General features: G+C 45.3%; 1 protein-coding gene across 2 annotated transcripts in view; it reads left to right on the top strand.

Moving 5' to 3' along the window:
• The first annotated feature begins 3,806 nt into the window (after positions 1–3,806).
• ISL1 (ISL LIM homeobox 1) overlaps positions 3,807–19,231 on the top strand; it is a 29,852-nt gene continuing 14,427 nt past the window's right edge. The window contains exons 1-4 of one of the 2 annotated variants that reach the window (XM_032214640.1): positions 3,807–3,834; positions 5,118–5,307; positions 10,172–10,431; positions 17,305–17,591. In XM_032214640.1, the coding sequence (XP_032070531.1) occupies positions 3,807–3,834; positions 5,118–5,307; positions 10,172–10,431; positions 17,305–17,591 (765 nt within the window). Of the gene's footprint in view, positions 3,835–5,072; positions 5,308–10,171; positions 10,432–17,304; positions 17,592–19,231 lie in introns of those variants that run through there. The other variant, XM_032214641.1, reaches the window with a different exon arrangement.

Raw genomic sequence — 19,231 nt, 5'->3', positions numbered from 1 at the left:
AAACCTTTGTATTATTACCCCTAATTTTTTTTTTGGGGGGGGGGGGGACAATGAACGAAAAATCGAGTTCTCTGCTAGAACTAAGCAGAGACTTCTTCAAGGAGAACCGTAGTTAGTCGTTCGGGACGCAAACGCTGAAATGTAACGGGGGGGCGGGGGGATATGGGACTAAGTCATTCAGGCACGACTCTAAACTAGGTTGGGGAAAAGGTTGAGTTAAAGCCAAGGCGCTTCCTTTCCCCTCCGAGAACCCGAACGGGGTTGGCATTTGCCCTTATTGTGCCTTTCCAGGAGAGGGCGGAGAGCAAGACGCCCCCCCCCTTTACTACGCCCCCCCCCCTCGGTTTTCAACTGCGGAGCTTGCAGGGACCTAAAAGGTTCGCCCCGTTTCCCATCTTCTTCGCCTACGGGATCCCTTGCTGGCGCGTCTTCCTAGTCAGGAAATCCGAGGAGTCGTTTCTGCCGGTCGAGTTGAAGCTTGTGAGTGGGTTAGCTGGCATTTATTTTGGTGAGATTATCTGGCAGGAAAGGCCCCTCCTTCTTTGGCGGGTGTCAGCGTACCAGCCTCCCCCCTCCCCCTTGGATTTGGGTCCCTCGCGCTTAAACCATTAGTGTTACTCATCTTGCTGCTATGGTTTTACCGACTAAAGCTAGTAATGTGGGAGTGGGGGGGGAAGGGGGAGAGAGAAAGAAACTCTGCTCCTTGTCCGCCTCTTTCCTGGATGCGATAAAATTCACCACGGCTACCTGCCTCCCCCCCCCCCGGCCCCCATCATCTGCCACCGGGAATGCTGAATCTTGAAATATACCAGCCATATTTGTTTATAGCCCAAGTTCGCCTTCTGACCTTCTACGAAGGATCGTTTTCAAGACGGTCCACTGAGTAAGCACCGCCGCTGGACGCTAAATTCTTCCTCCCCTTTTGTTTGGGTTGAAAAGCGGGTTAGCTCTATTTTCTTACAAACCTCAGTAAACAACAACTTTCGCGGCGACTTTCAAGCGATGCTGTTGATGGTCTCTTTCGGGGTTTTTTGGGGAGGGGTGTTGTTTGTTTGTTTAGAACGTTTTTAAAATTCGCTTGCATCAGTAGCAACGAAGGTTGGACGTGACGAACGCATCTTCTTTTTACATTTAACCTCCTCTAAAGTAGTTGGTAAATGGGATGATTTTATTTTCTCAAGCTGGACATGAGTTGGGTTATCCTGATTCCCCTCAATCGAGCCGAACCACTCCAGAAAGTGACCCGTCAGACTAGATATTTTCCTTCTGGATTGATTCTTTATTCCGTCTCTTTTGAGACAACTCCTTTGAAAGATAGACAAGTCAAGGAGGTTGAGAGCACCCGATCTTGGAGTCTTATCCAACCGCTGGGTAGAATCACGCAACGTTAAAAAAATAAACACACTTTTAGTAATCAAAAAGTCCACTAAGACTGAAATCGTTGGAGGGAAGAATAATAGAATAGAATAGAATTGAATTCTTTATTGCCCAAGTGTGATTGGACACACAAGGAATTTCCTTTGGTGCTTAAGAAGGAGAGAGAAGAGGGGCCTGGGAGCAAATAGTGCATGTATGCATGGATCTGTGCGCGCAGGAAGGAGCCGAAAGTTAGAATATGAGCTAATCAACTTTCTACCAAGAGACCATTAACTGAACCTCACTTCTTGCACACTTAACAGGATGGTTCTCTGCCGTGTCAGGAGAAATCAACGCCCACCTTCCCAAGGTGAGCGGTAGCACTTCCTAAAGTAGTGATTTGTGAAGTCTTTACAGCGTCACCCAACCATCGCTGTGTCGATAGAACAGTAGCGCCGACGTGCTTTATATTTTATCACCAAAAGGATGCATCGCTATATTTCATTCAAGGTGAATCGCCATAGCACCACGTGTATTTTCTTCCTGTGTTTAGGATCAGGTGGCATTAACCTTTTAATAGTGATGAAGATTCAATTCGAGTCTCGATGTGAGACGCCAGTGGTGTTTACACACACACAGACTTTGACATAGACATAGACTCACATAGAGATTGTCTAGAAGCCATTATTAATCACGGGGACAGAAACGGCCTTGCAAGATTTTCACGCTTCCTAGCGGGAAGCTGAAACGGTAAAGTACTTCCAGGTTCCTACCGACAGCAAAAGCAATAGTTGGGAACTAGAAGCATCTGTAGGTTTGGTTGGGGAAAGGAGCTGCCAGGTTCCTGTGAAAATCGACAGGCAACACACAATAGCAGTAAGTTGTAATAAGGTTTTCCTTCAACATAGTAAAGTCGCCGGAGGAATTTTTTCAGTCTAGCTTTTTTCCTTCGTCTAGTTACCCACTTACTCCAGGAGTAAATTCCACTGAAATTCCTGGGGGGAATTGTTACCTGCATAAAAACGACTAGCTGGGACCAGGGTGATGGTGGTGGAAAACACACAACTTCCAAGTGCTAAACACCTGCGAGTAGCTGCGGTACTCCCCACCTTCCCTTTGACGTCCGGGCCACCACTACAAGAATGGGGAAGCCACAAGAAAGAAATGAGGGGAAACTGAAGCTTTACGGGCAGCAGAATCAAGCCGCTGTCAACGTCCTGTCAAGCGGAGTCTCGCTGGCGCTTTTATCCTTCGCCTCAAATAATAATTAAAACAAACAAAAATGACCCTTTTCCCCCACCCACTCCCCCAAAAACAGCGGGCGAAAATCTAAGCGGCTAAGCCTTTATTGCCCCCTTTTTGTGGCATAAATCAGATTGCATGGCTTTTAATCCGCCCTTCCTCCTCCTCCTCCTCCTCCTGCTCTTTTTTCCCCTCCCACAATATTTGATCAGTCACCTGATCCATGTTTCCTTCTGCTCCCCCCACCCCACCCCCAATCCCTTCACAAGCCTGCATAGTTGAAAGGAGGAGAAGCTGTTCAGAGAATAAACGTCTCGTTTCTTTCTTTTTCTCGCCCCCCCCCAAAGAATAAAAAAAATCCTGCGCGACTGTAGTAAAGGAAGGGAGAGGAGGGGGAGGGAGGGAGAGAGAGAGAGAGAGAGAGGCAGCTGCTTGCTTTAAGCCAATGAAAGGGGAGGTGTGTTGATACAAATGGGGGGGAGTAAAAACGGATTTTTTTTTGTGTGTGTAAGGGAGAGGTGGGGGAGAGAAATCAAATGAGGAGCGGAAAAGTTGCCTCTGGTTCCTTCCTTCCTTCCTTCCTTCCTTCCTTCCTTCCCCCCTTCTCCCTCTCCCCCCCAGTATTTCTCTGCGTCTGTCGCGGATTTCTCCAGCAGCCGCCTGGCCAGCTCGCCAGCCCCCTGAAATATGATAATCAGAACAGCTGCTTCTGTGTTCCCTCCGGCCAATCAGGAGACGGCAGATTTGACGTCCCCGCGGCCGACGTCGGCCAATGACGAGCGAGCTGAGTTGGAGCAGAGAAGTTTGAGTAAGAGATAAGGAAGAGGCTCGTGGTCGAGGCGCGCGGAGTTTCCACGCACTGGGCAGCGCCTCCGACAGCGCTCTCTGTCTCTCTCTCTCTCGCTTGCCTGGACCCCGGGGGCGGTTTTCTTTCGGACGGAGCCGTTCTCACCGTAGGAAGAAAGGGCGACCCGGCCATCCATCCATCCATCCTCCCTGAGGCCGATTCCCAGCGCGGCGGCGGCGGAACGAGCAAGCATCCCTTGCCGTCCCTTTGACAGCATCTTCTCCCCCTTCCTCCACGGGGCAAAAAAGCAGAGCCGCCGCTTTATTCGTTTTATTTCTTCTTCTTCTTTTCCATCGTCTCGGGGAAAGTTCCTGGGCAGCCGTGCACCATTTCACTGTGGACCCTATACCCTTCGGTAGAGATGGGCGATATGGGCGACCCACCGAAAAGTAAGAAAGCGACGGGGCGACGGGGCTTCGGGTCGGTTTTTAAAAGCTGTTCCTTCGCGATCGCGAAAGTTAGGAGCCAAAGCGAAACGTTTCGAGTGGGAAAGCAGGGACAGCCTGGCGCCTTGTTGGCGATCCCTTCGCCTTGGGCGTCATGCTGAAGGGCTTCCACCCCCCACCCCAGTGGGACTTGGGGTACCCAGGAAAAAAAAACTGCCGTTTCGAAAGTCCGGGATATAAAAACGAGGGAGCGTGAAAACCGGATCGTGTGGGGGAAGAGGACTCCTTATTTTGACTGTGCTGAAAAATCGGTGGAAGATCAATGGGAATCCCCCTTTCCCCTTCGATGCGCAGAGGGATCTGGCTGCCTTGCCTGAGGTGGTGGTGGTGGTGGAGGGGAGCGAAAGGGTCCCGTGTCAGAGGCCCGTCGCAGCCTCGCCAATGACTTTGAGCAAACTGGCGGCCGCGCTTCCAATCTTTCGGGTGCCTTAAACCCTGAAGAATCCAAATTTTCTCTCTCTGACAATGGGAGATTTTTTTTTCTCTCCGCCACCAAATTTGATTCGGGACGAGTTCCGGGGACTGCGGTCCCACCACAGCTGGGAACTATACAATGCCTTGCACACCGGCTGAATCCAGTCTCTGGCCAAAGGGAGGAGAAAATTGGGGAGGGGGAAAAAAGTGAAACCCACAAATCAAAGATTTCGGGCTGGGATAGTCTGCTCCCTAGACATGTAAAAAAGCCTACTACCCGGGCTTCTGTGTTTCCGACCCAATTCGTCGCCTTCCCCTACCCCCAATTCCAAATTATGGTTATGTGGATGGCTTGAAAAGCGTGGAAAATGCTCACACTTCTCCCTCCCTTCCCCCTCTCCGCAAATCTACTTTTAACTTTGCGTTGCGCCTTCTCCCACAGCCAGGGAAGCCTTTGATGGAGAAACACACACACACACACACACACACACACACACACACACACACACACACGATCTCCTGAAACGCCGTTCTCTCTCTTGCATCCACCCCTCCCCCTTCCTCTCCTTTTTTTTTCTTCCCCTCGGTCTCTCTCTCGCCCCCCTTCCGCCGCCTCCTTGCCCGAAAATGCAACGCGGCACAACAACCGCCGGGGCAAGCGGGCGCGTTTTCCTAAAGAGCAGCTCGCCAAAGGCTCAGACGGCGGGGTTGACGGGGACTTAATAAAACGCGTTTATCTCAGTGGGGGAGTGAGAGAGAGAGAGAGCGCGCTTCGCCAATTATGATGTCTCTTCTCCTCCTTTGCCTTTCAGAAAAGCGGCTGATTTCCTTGTGCGTCGGTTGCGGCAATCAAATCCACGACCAGTATATTCTGCGGGTTTCCCCGGATTTGGAATGGCACGCGGCGTGTTTGAAGTGCGCGGAGTGTAACCAGTACTTGGACGAGACTTGTACGTGCTTTGTAAGAGATGGGAAAACCTACTGTAAGCGAGACTATATCAGGTAAGGAGTCTCTCTTTCAGGCCCCTTGTCTCCTCCCCTCCCCCTCCGCCACCGCGCTGGGAGATATGGCGACTGTAGATCCGGGAGGGGGGGCGGAAAGAGGGGAGGACGTCCGCGCTTGGTTCGCTTCCAACCGAGCGGTTGAGATTCTTCTGATTTTACAGGCGAACCTTGCAGTCTTACGGGGGGAACGTGTTTCTTAGGGCAAAGCGATTTCTATTTTATGCCTTCAGAAGCCTGGAAAAATCTATTAAGAAAGGTACACACAGGCTCAAATTCTCTCTCTCTCTCTCTCTCTCTCTCTCTCTCTCTCTCTCTCTCTCTCTCTCTCTCTCTCTCTCCTCTCTCCTCCCTCCCTCCCTCCCTCCCTCCCTCCCTCTCTCTCTCTCTCTCTCTCTCACACACACACACACACACACACGAGAAGTCTGAGGCATAAGGATTTCCTGTGGTTAGAAGGGGGCATAGTAAACAGCGAAGGTCGAGGAAATTAAAGAGATGCAGATAATTGTAGTGATGGGTTTTTATATATCTTAGGTGGGGGCTGTTGCATAAAATGTCCCCCTTTAAAAAAAAAGCTCTCTACGAACAGGCCGGTTTGGAAGTAAATGTCTCCATACACCCGAGTAAATATCTTCGGGGGTTTTAGGGGATCAGTCAGGCGCTGTTTGAAGGCGCCCTCCTTCTGAAGTCTGGCCTGTGTGTGTATTTACTTCCTGGGTAAGCGAGGAAGGACTTGCGGCCGGCTGCTTTTTGCCGTAGTCGGGATTAATTTCTTGACTTTAAATGGATGAAGGTGGGAAATTAAATTTATTTATCTCACCTCACAACCTCAAAAGAAAAAGAAATAATGCTCCTCCTAGGTAGAACAAGCCGAACAAAAGTCTCCTAGAATTGTTTACTTCCCGATTATTATTATTATTATTATTATTATTATTATTATTATTATTATTATTATTATTTCAAAAATGGCCACTAAATTGGCTGGAAAGGTTAATAGGAACCTCTCTGCAGGGCAGTCAGAGGAGAGATACTGACACTCGGGGAGTCTCTGGCCCAAAAGCTCCATTAAAAAAAAAAGAGAGATCCAAAGCACCAAATAAATATCTGGAGAATTTGGGTTTGATCGGAAGGGGGAGGAAAAGATTGTCTCCCGGCTCTTCTTTTTCCACTGTTCTGCTGAGGTCTAGTTTGAAGCTTGTGTGATATTTAGGGGGGCAGCTGCAATTTGTTGTCATTCAGGTGAATCCAGCCCCTCCCTTGAACTCTAGCTAATTAAGTGTATAATTGAAATGAGGTGGGAGGGAGGGGGAGGGAAGGGGAAAAGGTTTCTCTTTGCGCGGTAACGGGGCAGGGTTCCCCACCCCCCTATTTTTCAGGGAAGTGTGTTAAGGAAAGGAAAATAACCACCCCTTTGGTAGCCATTCTAGCCAGGCCCCTTCGCCTCTTAGAAAATAAACCACCGATGCGGAGGAAGGGTTTCCCTCCCCACCTTACAAACCAGCCCCTAAGCCATTTGGAAGAAAGGTAGAAGACAACTATAAAATAAAAGAATTTTATCATTAATACTAGCAATGGTAATTAAATAAAGTCCGCTCTATGCTGGGGAAAAAAAAACAAATTGCTTCGAAGGGGTGGGGGGAGAGAACCCACACAAAGACTTTGTAGGTAGGTCTACTCGGGAGCCAGACTTTTCAGTAGGATTTACTCTCAGGTAAGCGTGTGGGTAGGATTACAGGCCTTAATCTTTTTAAATATTAACCCTTCGGGAGCTCCGGGACCGCCTCTCCTTTCTTATCTTATCTGTCTTGATGAATTGGAGAGAGGAGATCAAATTGCCCCCTCAGCTGTTAGCGAACAATCGCTACATTTAGATAATGGAAGCAGCTTCCTTCCTATCCCTGAAAATCTGGGAGCTGATTTAAAAAAAAAAAAGAAAATTCTGGCCACCGCTCGACCTGACAGCTAAACCGACAAATATTTTTTTTTAAAAAAAGAGAAAGGAAAGAAGCTTTTATTTCTTATTTCGGGGATTTTTTTCGGCGATCGCGGGGGCAGGGTGAGGGTGAGGGGGGGCTGGGATGAGGAGACGCGAAGCTACTGTGTACCCTTGGTTGGGTTTGATCTTCGAGGAGGGGGGGCAAAGGTTGGCGACTTGAGGCGGGCTTGCGCCGAGGACACAATCCAGACGGCGAGGGGGCTGCTTAAGGTTCCCTAACCAGGAATGGCAGGAGGAGGAGGAGGAGGAGGAGGTGAGGGTGGCGTTTTAAAACGGCGCTCAGTCTTGGTGTGTGCGTATTTTTTTTTTCTTTTTCGGTAGCAACTTTTCGCTGGATCCTAACTCTTCTCTCGAGTTCCTTTTGGATTCCCCTACCCTCTCCACCCCACCCACCCCCCAAAAACCCCAACTCGATTTACGACTTGGAGCGCAATTCTGAAAGGTGAAGACTGAGGTCGCAGACGAGAATCCCCCTCCCCATATTCGCCCTAAGAAAGGCCGCTAGAGAACGAGATCCAGTTTCCTTGCCTGCCTGCCGTGGTTCCCGAAAGGCGGCTAAACCCCAGAGCTTCGGGCGGCCTTCTTCGGGAAGGCCACGGCTGCTTAATGCGTTTTCAGAATCCAGAGCTTTCCGAACCTGGGGATTAAAATCCGGGGCTGGGCAACGGGAACAAATAATTTACGCAACAGGCGCGGTAGCTCCCAGCTATCAGTTTGTCCCCTCGCTAGGTTTATAGAGCCGGTTGACTCGGAAGTAAATGTCACTGGCGCCTTCGGTACGACTGTCCTAGTCCCTTTTGCTTAGGACTGCAGCATTCGGCCTCGCTCTTTTGCAAATCTCTTTATTTGAAAAGCAAACGTCCAGCTTTATCTTTCCAGCTCAGGCAAAAACGTTATTTCGGAAATGCCTTACTCAAGTGTAAAGTCAAGTTCAAGGGGCTGGATGGAAGGCCATTGGCTTGAGAGGCTAGTTCATGGACCTTGGAGGGTCTTGCCGGCTCCCAAGAAACGTTTTCCGACGGGGGGAGGGGGCTTTTCGCGTCTTCAATAGTTCATTTCTGGCCCAGGGCCGAAGTGAGCTCTGCCATTTCTCTCTTCGCTAAGAAAAAGCAGCCGGTAGTTTTTGGGGCTTTGTAATTATTTTATTATCCATTATTATTTTTTCTCCCCCGTTTAAGACGAGAGGATCCACAGTGTTAAGATAGTATATATGATAAGGAATGGATAGATAGATAGATAGATAGATAGATAGATAGATAGATAGATAGATAGATAGATATAGTATATCCAATTGGTATAGATAGATAGATAGATAGATAGATAGATAGATAGATAGATAACCGCGCCCCAGATCTACACAGAAATTATACTCAATGGCGAGCAAGGGAGCGAAGCGGGCAGAAAGTTGTCCATCCGCCTTTTAATAATATCCTAACCCCATCGCTGGGTTGAGCGGTGCTCGACAGGTTTCTGGCCTGTTCCTGCTCTAAAAGCACATATTCATATGTTATTTTGGAGGAAAGCTTGTAAGATTCGGGGAATGTTTTTCTCCTCCCTTCCAGAATATAAACTTCGAATATAAGGTAGAGAAGGCTAAGCGAACTAAAAACGGTTCGTTGCCCTTACAGATAAATCGGGGAGTGTAAAAATAAAATCGTGGATTTTTCTCGCGGCCGCCATTCTCTCCTCGAAAGAACCGAATTTGGGTGGGAACCCGATTTGGGTGGGCGTCCTTGCACTCGTGTAAGCAAGCAAAGAAACCCCAGCCTTGGCGAAAAGGTAGGCCTCCCTCGCCACTCGCTTTTTGCCAATACGGAACCAGGAAGCCGGAGAGACTACTGCCTCAGCGGCCGCCACAAATTAATAGACGAACTTCGGGATTTCCACGAGCAACAAACCCAACACACTGGAGAAGTTCAACTGGAGCCTTTTCGCACGAATGGCCATCTTCAGACCTGTTTTTAACCCTTTGAGTCTTAAATATCTCCAAAACAGAACCCCCAACTACCCGCGCAATGGCTGCCTCCTAAATCCCGTGTCTGGCCCGCTCTATAAGAGGAATGTTTTCCACTTTGAGATTTTTAGTGCCCGGGTTTTGGTGCCCGTGCGGCGATCTTGGCGAAGATAGCACTCAAAGGCTTAATAGGTTTCTGTGCGTCCTTATAAGAGAGGGCACATTAGAAGCTCCGCAGAGCTTTGCTTTAAAGTCGACCCGGCCAGAACCAGAGTTTTTTGTGTGTTTTTAAAGAACGGGGTGAGGTTTTTTGTTTTTTTTAAAAAGGACTTTACACTTTAATCTCCCTCGTTTTAATTGGCCTAGACTTAACCGTAGGTGATTCCCTTCCTTGCCGTTCTCTGCACCTTCGCGGGAAAATCCTAGATTCCAGAGATCTTGTAGAGCAGTTCTCCCCTGTGGGGGAAAGAGAAAAATAAATTACAATCAATATATGTATATATTAGGTTTTTTTAAATAAAAAATAAAAAAATAAAAATGCAAATCCCCCAAAATTCATTTTCTTCCTGCCGGGCAGGCAGTGCGTCGCTGGCCGCAATGCTTTCTTCGAGGATCGAAAAGCAGCAGCTCTCAATCTGGGTTGGGGGTCCTCACTTGCCCCCCTCCATTTAAGCGGGTGAGAGAGCCAGCTGGACCGGCTCAATAGAAAAAGGTTGCTTTGGACGGGCGCCTAAAAATGCGCGGTCTGGCGGATCGGGTCAAAAAAAGTGGGGGGGGGCTTGATTTGAACCGGGGCCTGAAATGAAATATTTTTTCCCTCTCTCCTCTCCGTCTTTCTCCTCCTCCTCCTCCTCCTCGTTCCCTTCCCTTCTCTTTTTCCCTCACCTCTCCCCGGCGGGATCCGAACCTAGGTTATACGGCATCAAGTGCGCCAAATGCAACATTGGGTTCAGCAAGAACGACTTCGTGATGCGCGCCCGCTCCAAAGTCTACCACATCGAGTGCTTTCGCTGCGTGGCCTGCAGCCGCCAGCTGATTCCCGGGGACGAGTTCGCGCTGCGGGAGGACGGCCTCTTTTGCCGAGCGGACCACGACGTGGTGGAAAGAGCCAGCCTCGGCGCCGGAGACCCCCTCAGCCCCTTGCACCCCGCCAGGCCGCTCCAGATGGCAGGTACTCTTGGGCTCTTCCGGGAGGAGCTGGGTTGGTGCTGCGCTCCTTTATACCTAATGTCTTGCCAGACCCAGCCTAACCCTTCACTGCCCGGTTCTGTACCGTATTTAGCTTCTTACAGGAAAAAAAAGACCTTTCTGCAGGAGTTCAAAAAGATGGACCTCAAGGAAGCGTGGAATCCTGTAGTTGGGGGTAGCTTTCTTTACAATACAAGCAGCCTTCGGGTTTCTTCAAAAGCGAAGGCATTTCATTGTGTCCTAAGCTTCCATTATTCGCTAGTCTTGATTTATCAAAGGCGTGGAATTAGAGGTGGAAGGAAAAGCATGACATTTTTCCATCCAAGAAGGGGAAATCTACGGGTCTGGTACTCAAGAGCAAACTCCATTGCCCTCTGAGCTTTAACTTCAGAACAAATAAATAGGATGAAACTATTTCTAAGCAGTTATAATTATAGTGCAGGTGTGTAAATGAAAAGACATACACTAAAGGTTTAGGGTTAGGGCACGAAGGTTTGCTTAGTTTTGGTTAGATATGTCATTAAGAAAGATGCCCTTGAAAAATGATCGAGAGGAATAAGTTCTGCTTGACTGTTGGACTCCATTCAAGTCAAGGAGATGTACAACAGAATTTTTTTACATATTTTTTGTGCCTACAAATTTAAATCATTTATATGGCCACTCACTCTTACAACAGAGACTTTGGGTGGCCTTCAAAATTAAGTGTTCGACTTCTGCTGTACTGCTTGCAGTTTTCTCGGCAAGATTTTTGGAATGTTACCCTGCTCTTAATCTTAAGACTGAGAGAGTGTGATTGGTCCAAGGTCACCCACCTGGCTTTGTGCCTAAGGTGGAACTACAATTTACAAGCTCCTGGCTTCTAGCCCAGCACCTTAACCATTACCCCAAATAGTTTTCTCCACATTAAATCCCTCTATACAGAGTAAAAGTTTCTTTCCAAATCACTTTCTTCCCTCTGTATCAAATCTCTTGGAATCCAATGAAAATTAGTGGCAAAATCCAAAATCAGGGTTAAACAAATACCGTTGTTTTATTTACATAAGCCTCAATCAAACAAATTGTCCTTCAGTTGAAAGTCTGGTTTCCATGAATACTGAACCCACGAGCTTATCAAGTTTATCTTACTGCTGTCTAATATACTAGATTCATTAGACTGGACAATCATTGTCCAATAGCCATACTCTTTTTAAATCTCATCTTCCCAAGGCCTGAGTTGACGTGGTATTTGGTGTCAGGATTTTGGTGGAACCAGTAACACAATTCTAGATGTGTTTACGCAGAAAAGAACAATTCTAGATGTGTTTATGCAGAAAAGACAGGACAGGAAAGAATCTTGTGGTATCTTCCAAAACTAACATGTTTATTGCTGCATGAGCTTTTATGGATCAACTTCATCAGGAAGTTAAGTTCAGTAGGATTTATTCCCAGGAAGAGTAAATGTAGAGTTGCCGTTTAATTTGTCTTATCCCTAAGATTAGGCACTCTGCCTGACAAACCCAAACATTTGCAAATACATTTTGAACTACATTATGTTTGCATTCACATTATTTTTTTATTTTTGCACAATTGAGGCCTATTGACGTTTGCTTAGAAAACGTTCCAGTGATTTTAAAGACTTTTATTCCCTACAGAAAAAAAAAATAACATAGTTTTTGTTTCAGAAGTTTCAGAACAATCAGTGGGGCTTGTGTTTTGGGGGGTAACAGGTGCAGATACCGACACTGAAGTGAGTCTCTGCACCTGTTGAAGTTAGTGCATAAATCCAACGTATTCAGTGTGTTTGCACACCCTTTTCTGTGAAAGTAACAGTGTCATTCTACGCTTGTTTACTTCAAAGTAAGTTTTACTAAATATCCATGGGATTTATTTCCACGTGAATTAAACAGCAGCCTTAACTCCCCTGTATTTAGTAGACTTTCCTTATGAGAAAATACGACTGGGATCACAATTCCTCCAGTAAGTGTACTTAGGATCCAGAGATGAAACATTGTTGATATTAAGTTAACCTGTGTGAACCTGAAGGTATTCAGGAGACACATATTTGAATTGGTAGAGTTTGCTTGTCAGAGACAGGAGGTTCAATCCATCTCACCTTGAAGTCAATACAAAACTTCAGTTGGCTGATGGGGAGCATAAGTCTACTATAGTCCAAAGGTAAATAATGTGTTATCTTTGGGAGCTTATCAACTGATTATTAAGCTACTAGGTATATTTTAAATGGATAAACAGACATACTCCCTGTGTGTGTGTGTGTGGGTGTGTGGGTGTGTGTGCGCGCGCGCGCGCGCCTGCCCTTTCTCTTTGTGTGTATCTTGTGCTGTTGGGTATATGGTGTAGGTTAATCAAATACTAATTGTAGGGGAATCATAGAGACCACTATTGGTCTTATATTAGAAAACTACAGTGGCCTCTATTGGAGTACTGTGCAATTTCCTTAGATGTCTGTTCAAACATTAGTTCCAGTTAGGTCAATAGGGCTTCCTAGAATAGCTGCCTGAAAAGATATATATCTATATCTATAGATATATATTTGAATAACTCTATTTCAGCATTCCCCCAATGGGGGGATAGGGGGAGATTGAGAGAGTGGAGAGGGAGTCTACTCCCAGTGGGATGCTGCCAATATGTCAATCAGCCACTGATCTCTTCCAAAGATGTTTCTTTGGATGAATGAAGCATTGGGATGGGGAAAGTTGCTACAAACAAGAAAACTCATAATATGGGGGGGGAGGGGAACTCTTCCAGCAGCAATTTACAAGGTCAACAAGCTAATCTTTGGTAATTGCTTTCCAGAAGTTCCTGCTGCCTCTTTCCAAAGCTTTTTTTTTACAATTTGAGTAGAAATTGTAGCTGAAAGTTTTAAAGTGAGTTTAGGAAGTTGGCATTCTTTTGTTTCACTTCTCTTCCACCTGTGCCTGATTCCCACCCCAACTCAAGTTTCAAGAAAAAAAATACTTTCCAGCCTCTTTGTTGTCATCCTCTTTGTTGTCATCATCATCATCATAATAATAAATAACTTTATTCATTAAACATGAAACTCAGCCAACTGAATATTCAAAAATTCATTACAAATACCATTGACTGATGCTAATGGTTGATACAGTTTGCTTCCAGCGTCCTAGGTATCAACCAAGTACCTTCTTAAAATATACGGTGTTCCAAGCAGGTCAGTTTTTTGCAGTTCCGCTGGTGTTATTGCAGGAAGCTGCAATTTGTTGATGTATCTTACAACATTTTTGGACATGTTACCAAGTGCCCCAATGACAGTGGGTATCACTGTTACATGCTTTATTATTATTATTGTTATTATACAATTGTATCACAGCGGCCAGTTGTTTTGCCGGATTTGGCATTGGTTACTAGTCGGGCCCCACCCAGGGGCCTAGGACGTCGTAACGTATTTTCGTAATATGTGTGCAGATCCAAGCAGTGCGGCTTTTTGCATTTGACTGATGGTGATTTTGTCAATTTTATTATTATTATTATTATTATTATTATTATTATTATTATTTTATTTATTTATTTATTTATTTATTTATTTATTTATTTATTTATTTATTTATTTATTTATTTTAGAAGGCATTTCCCCCATAAATAAAACCCCTGAACCAACCTTTTTCCCCAGTCTGTTGGCAATGGAGAGTATTGAGTGGCCAAGACAATTGCAGTCTATATCCAGAGGGCCCTAGATATCTTTTTTTTTGGGGGGGGGGGGGGGCGGGATTAGTAGGCAAAGAAGGTGGTTCTAGTTTTAAGGTCTTACTGTTGTTTTCCTTTCACATGCCCATGACTAACCTGGGACATGACAACAGTGTGATGTAATCTATTCTCAGTCAGGCCCCTTTAAATGTGAAAATAGCATGCAGCCTTAGCCCTTCATAGGCTTACTTGGAAGTAAGCCTCACTGGTTGCAGCACAATTTCCTTCCCAATAAATGTGCGTTTAAAAACCACAGAGTTAAGTGAGCGCCACATTTGGACTACATTTTCTTTGTTTCTATACCAGACACTCTGCTTTGAGGAATAGACAAATCTGAGAAAAGAGGTGGGTATTTGAAAGAAGAAAGAACATAGACCAGAGCTAAACCTATGATAGTTTATTTGACATCAAGTTGTTTACTGGTAGGTATGGTTGATTTTAATCTCTTTGTAATCTAAAATTAGAAGCAAAAAAATTTTTTTTCAAGAAAAAAAGTTGATGGGAAGAGGTTTTATAGCTTTCTGTAGCATTTTCTGCCAAGGGAAAAGAATATCAGACTGGGAACCTTTCTTCCTCCGAGGATGGTTTACTGACCAGCTGATCAGGGCAGAAGCTATTTCTGAGTAAATGTAGCATAGCAATGCAACTTGCTTTCCAATGAATAGGATTGTTCTCAAAAAATGTATTTATCTGTGTTCAGTTAGAAATGAAAGACCAGGATGTTCATGAAGGGCATATACAGGTAGTCCTCGACTTATGACCACAATCAAGCCCAAACTTTCTGTCATTAAATGAGACATCTGTTAAATGAGTTTTGCCCCATTTCACGACCTTTCCTGCCATGGATGTTAAGTGAATCCCTGCAGCGGATCAGTTGGTAACCCGGTTGTTAAGTGAATTAAGCTTCCCCAATGTTTTTGCTTGGGAGGAGGTCACAAAAAGATGATCCCATAAACATGGGACACAGCCATGGTCATAAATATGAAACAGTTGCCAAGCAAGCATCTGAATTTTGATTACTTGATCATGGGGTTGCTGCAAAGGTTGCAAGTGTGAAAACTGGTCATAAGTCATATTTTTTACTACTGTTGTAACTTTGAACGGTCACTAAATGAACTGTTGTAAGTCGAGGACTACCTGTACTACTGCAATATTAAGAAGGATGTCCGCTGAAAATATTTATCTTTTAACATTTGAATTAACCCCTGCAGGATTTTTGGTTAGGCTGGTTGGGTTGGTGAAATAGCTTTTCAGAAAAAGTTGCTAAACGAACACAGTTTTCTTAAGCCTTTTTTTTTTCTAGCAAGGGACGATGATTGGCATGAAAAAACACTCATTTTCAATAGATGTTTCTGGGTAAAATCCAGAGTGCATCACTGGGTGTGGAAGAGCCCTCATAACAGTGAAAAGGAAGCATGGAATTCTATAACAAAGCAGCTGGATCATTGTCTTGGTATTCCTCTGGTTGCATTCCTCAGACTAATTCCTTGTTTACCAATTTAACCCAATTACTGAAGGCTGCAAAAAATGTACTGAACAATAAGGGAATCAGCCTATCTGGCTTCACACAATGCACTGAAGCACAATCTAGCCATCCACAATTAAACAGGGGCGGGGGGGGGGGCGGTTGTGTGAACTCAGCCTTGGCCTGCATTGTACTTGGGAAGGACAAATATTCTGAGTGTTAGGAGTAATGATTAAGGGCCCCACCAAGAAGATAGATGTGGTAGCAGTCCCCCCCTCCCGTCTTCTTTGGAGTTTTTCAAATCCATCTGCCACAGATAATAAATGAAACCTCCAGTAATCGCCTTTCAGATTCCTACAACTCTCTAAAATCCTCCCTCCCTCCTTCCCTCCCTCCCTCTCTCTATCCCCCTCCCCCAGAAAGAAGATTTCGTGTGGGGTGATGGCGGTGGTGGTTGGGGCTGAGCTAATATGGCAAAAATTTTACTTTGACGAGATGCCCACTAAATGGACGATGAGCTCACTAAGAAAAATGCATGTCATTGGGGAATATTCCTTCCCAAGAAGTTAAAAGCACTGTTTTTCTTGTAAATAAGGGCATTGCAAAAAAAAAAAAAAAAAAAGTGAAAACGGTAGTTGTGTGTCTGCCATCTTGACTTTTTTGACCGGACCTCTGCTTAGTCAACACTCTAGGTACTAACTACTAGAGGCTCCTATGGCCAAGCAGGGTTGGTTCCAGCTACTAACAGAACAGGCTCTCTAGACTGAGACAGCCTGGCTATATATATAAATAAATAAAGGGAGACTAGTATAGATCTATTTCAAGCTATTTAGCTCTCATCAGATATATATATATATATATGTATGTGTGTGTGTGTGTGTGTGTGTGTGTGTGTGTGTATATATATATATATATATATATATATATATATATATATATATATACACATCATATATATACATATACATACATACATACATACATATATCTGATGAGAGCTAAATAGCTTGAAATAGATCTATACTAGTCTCCCTTTATTTATTTATCAGCACAAATGCAATATATATATTGCAGTTGTTGTATCTTGTACTAATAAGATAATTATTAGTTTGTCACTCATGTACAAGATAACAGGAATAAGGAAAAAAATGAGAAAGAACACAGGAAATGGGTACAAATAAATGAGGACAGTAGGACAGGGACATTAGGCTGGCTGGTGCACTTATCTATGCCTCTTATTGTTATATTATTATTATTATTCTATTATAATATAAATATTATAACTTAGTAACATAATATTAGTTATATTATAATTATAGTATTATTATATTATTGGAATTATGTAGCCCAAGGCATTGGGCAAATGGGGTTTGCTTTGGAAGGGCCATCTGGATTCATTTGAGAAGGGGGAGGGCACAATTGGTTAACAGGTGAAGCCTCAAACTAAAGCTGTATATAGTTTAGTTAGTAGAGGAGACTAAAGGTGAAGGAGTGTTTAAAAAAGGAATGAGGGGTTTTTTGGGGGGGGTCTTTCCTGGAGTCTGGAGGTTTAGGATTATCCACGCAGGGCAGAATCTAGTCTTCCCCATGGAGTGAGGTCTCCCAAAAGCTTCAGGGTTGCTCTTTGTCTGTTTGTCTTCTGGTCTTTCCACTGACCAGGCGCCTCTCCCTCCCTCCCTCCCTCCCTTACAGCAGAACCTATCTCTGCCAGGCAGCCGGCTCTCCGGCCCCACGTCCATAAGCAGCCGGAAAAGACGACCCGTGTCCGGACTGTCCTTAACGAAAAGCAGCTCCACACTTTGAGGACCTGTTACGCCGCCAATCCCCGGCCGGACGCCCTCATGAAGGAACAGCTGGTGGAAATGACCGGTCTCAGCCCCAGAGTGATCCGAGTCTGGTTTCAAAATAAGCGTTGCAAGGATAAGAAACGGAGCATCATGATGAAGCAGCTGCAGCAGCAGCAGCCCAACGACAAGACGGTAAGCGGGCGCGGCGCCTTCCCCTCCCAGCCTCTAGGGGGAAGCCGTTCTCGCACGAGGCTTGCCTTTCCATGCGGAACTGAGGGCTTTGGGTTCGAGGGACCGTGGGAACGCTTCTCCCCTGCAGCTCAGCCCCTCGGATTTTTCCCCCAGTTCTCTTGAATTAAATGGGTTGTGTATTCCAAAGAGGATGTGTTGGTGCAACACACCGAACCACAAATGACCTCCTCCCATTTTTAGCTTAGTGGAAGAAACTGCCTGTGTGGTTTGTTATAGGGTGGATAGTTACAGTTCCTTAAGTTGTGATAAGACATTGATTACTCTAAGGTTGAGCTAACCAAAATAAATACGTAGGTGAACACAGCCATAAACTAAGATTCCCTGCTTGGTGTTCAGTTATAAGATTGCTTGTTCAGTTTTGATTTTGGCTATAGTGTGGTTTGGGTTTAGCTCAGGGGTGGGTTGCTTCCAGTTTTACTACATGCACGTGCTCACTCACTTCGCTCGTGTGTGCACCAGGCGCGTGCTGCATGCGCGTGCACTGTTCAATGTAAATTTTTCTTCGCGCATGCGCAGAACGACTAAAAACCAAAATGGCGGTGGCCCAACGGCAGCGAGGGAACCGGTCCGGGGGTGTGGCAGGCCTGGGTTGCTGCTGCTGGTTCTGTGACCCAGGCCTGAATTCCACTACCGGTTCGGCCGGGAGCAACCCACCTCTGGTTTAGCTGTAACCTGTTGTATGTGTGGCTTTAACCATGATTCAACCACATGGCTCAGCCTAGGGCAGGGTGCTCTCAACCTTGGCAACTCTTTAAGCTGTGTGGCCCTCAATTCCCAGAATTCCCCAGTCAGTCAAGTCCACACAATTTAAAGAGATGGCAAGATTGAAAAACACCACCTTAGGATGATTTGCACATAAGGTCTTGGTTTCCCTCCTCACCCATTTTTATTTTTGCTTGAAAGCCCCTTGAGATTTAGGGGCGGATATTGTGAGTGTGTGTGTGATGTTGCTTCAATGGGTGTTTTGTTTTGCTGGAAACATTCTGAGTGCCAATTAATTATGCTCTCAATCCTGTTAAATGGGGGGGGGGGGGTGGCAGTGGGGAAAGGAAGGGAGGGAGGGAGATAAAAGGTTGCTACCCATTTCTTCCCTTGAAGGCAGTCCTGTGCTTTTTATAATAGCTCCAGCAGCAAAGGGAGTGGTTGAATCCATAGCAAAAGGGCCTTTTCTCCCAGGTAAAAGAACAGTAATTTTGAAAAAAGGGCTTGTTTTGATGACAGGAAGCCTTACAACTTTTTGGTTATGTCTCTGTTTTACATTCATTCTTAGAGCTGCACTGATTTGCAGAACAGAATGCAATACCACAAAATAAGTTAGAAAATAAATTGATGTAACTACAGAAATGGTGTCATTCTACCCAATAACCGGGGCTAGCCATGAAGTAGAATAAGTCCTAGTTGAGACCAAAGGAGTTTATAATTATATTATATAGTCCTGGTAATAATGTTAATTTGGAGGCAATATAATGTCAAGGATTATCAGTATCAGTGTGTTATTCTCTCCAGATAGAGATACCTTTGTGAAGTTTTTTTTTTTAATCATTATCTGGATATAAAAGGAGTTGACATTTTGTCTTCTT

This window comes from Thamnophis elegans, chromosome 3 (genome assembly GCF_009769535.1).
Source record: "Thamnophis elegans isolate rThaEle1 chromosome 3, rThaEle1.pri, whole genome shotgun sequence".
In the NCBI taxonomy this organism is placed as follows: Eukaryota; Metazoa; Chordata; class Lepidosauria; order Squamata; family Colubridae; genus Thamnophis; species Thamnophis elegans.
Note: the sequence above shows the minus strand (reverse complement) of the source record. Positions and strands in the feature narration are given on the sequence as shown.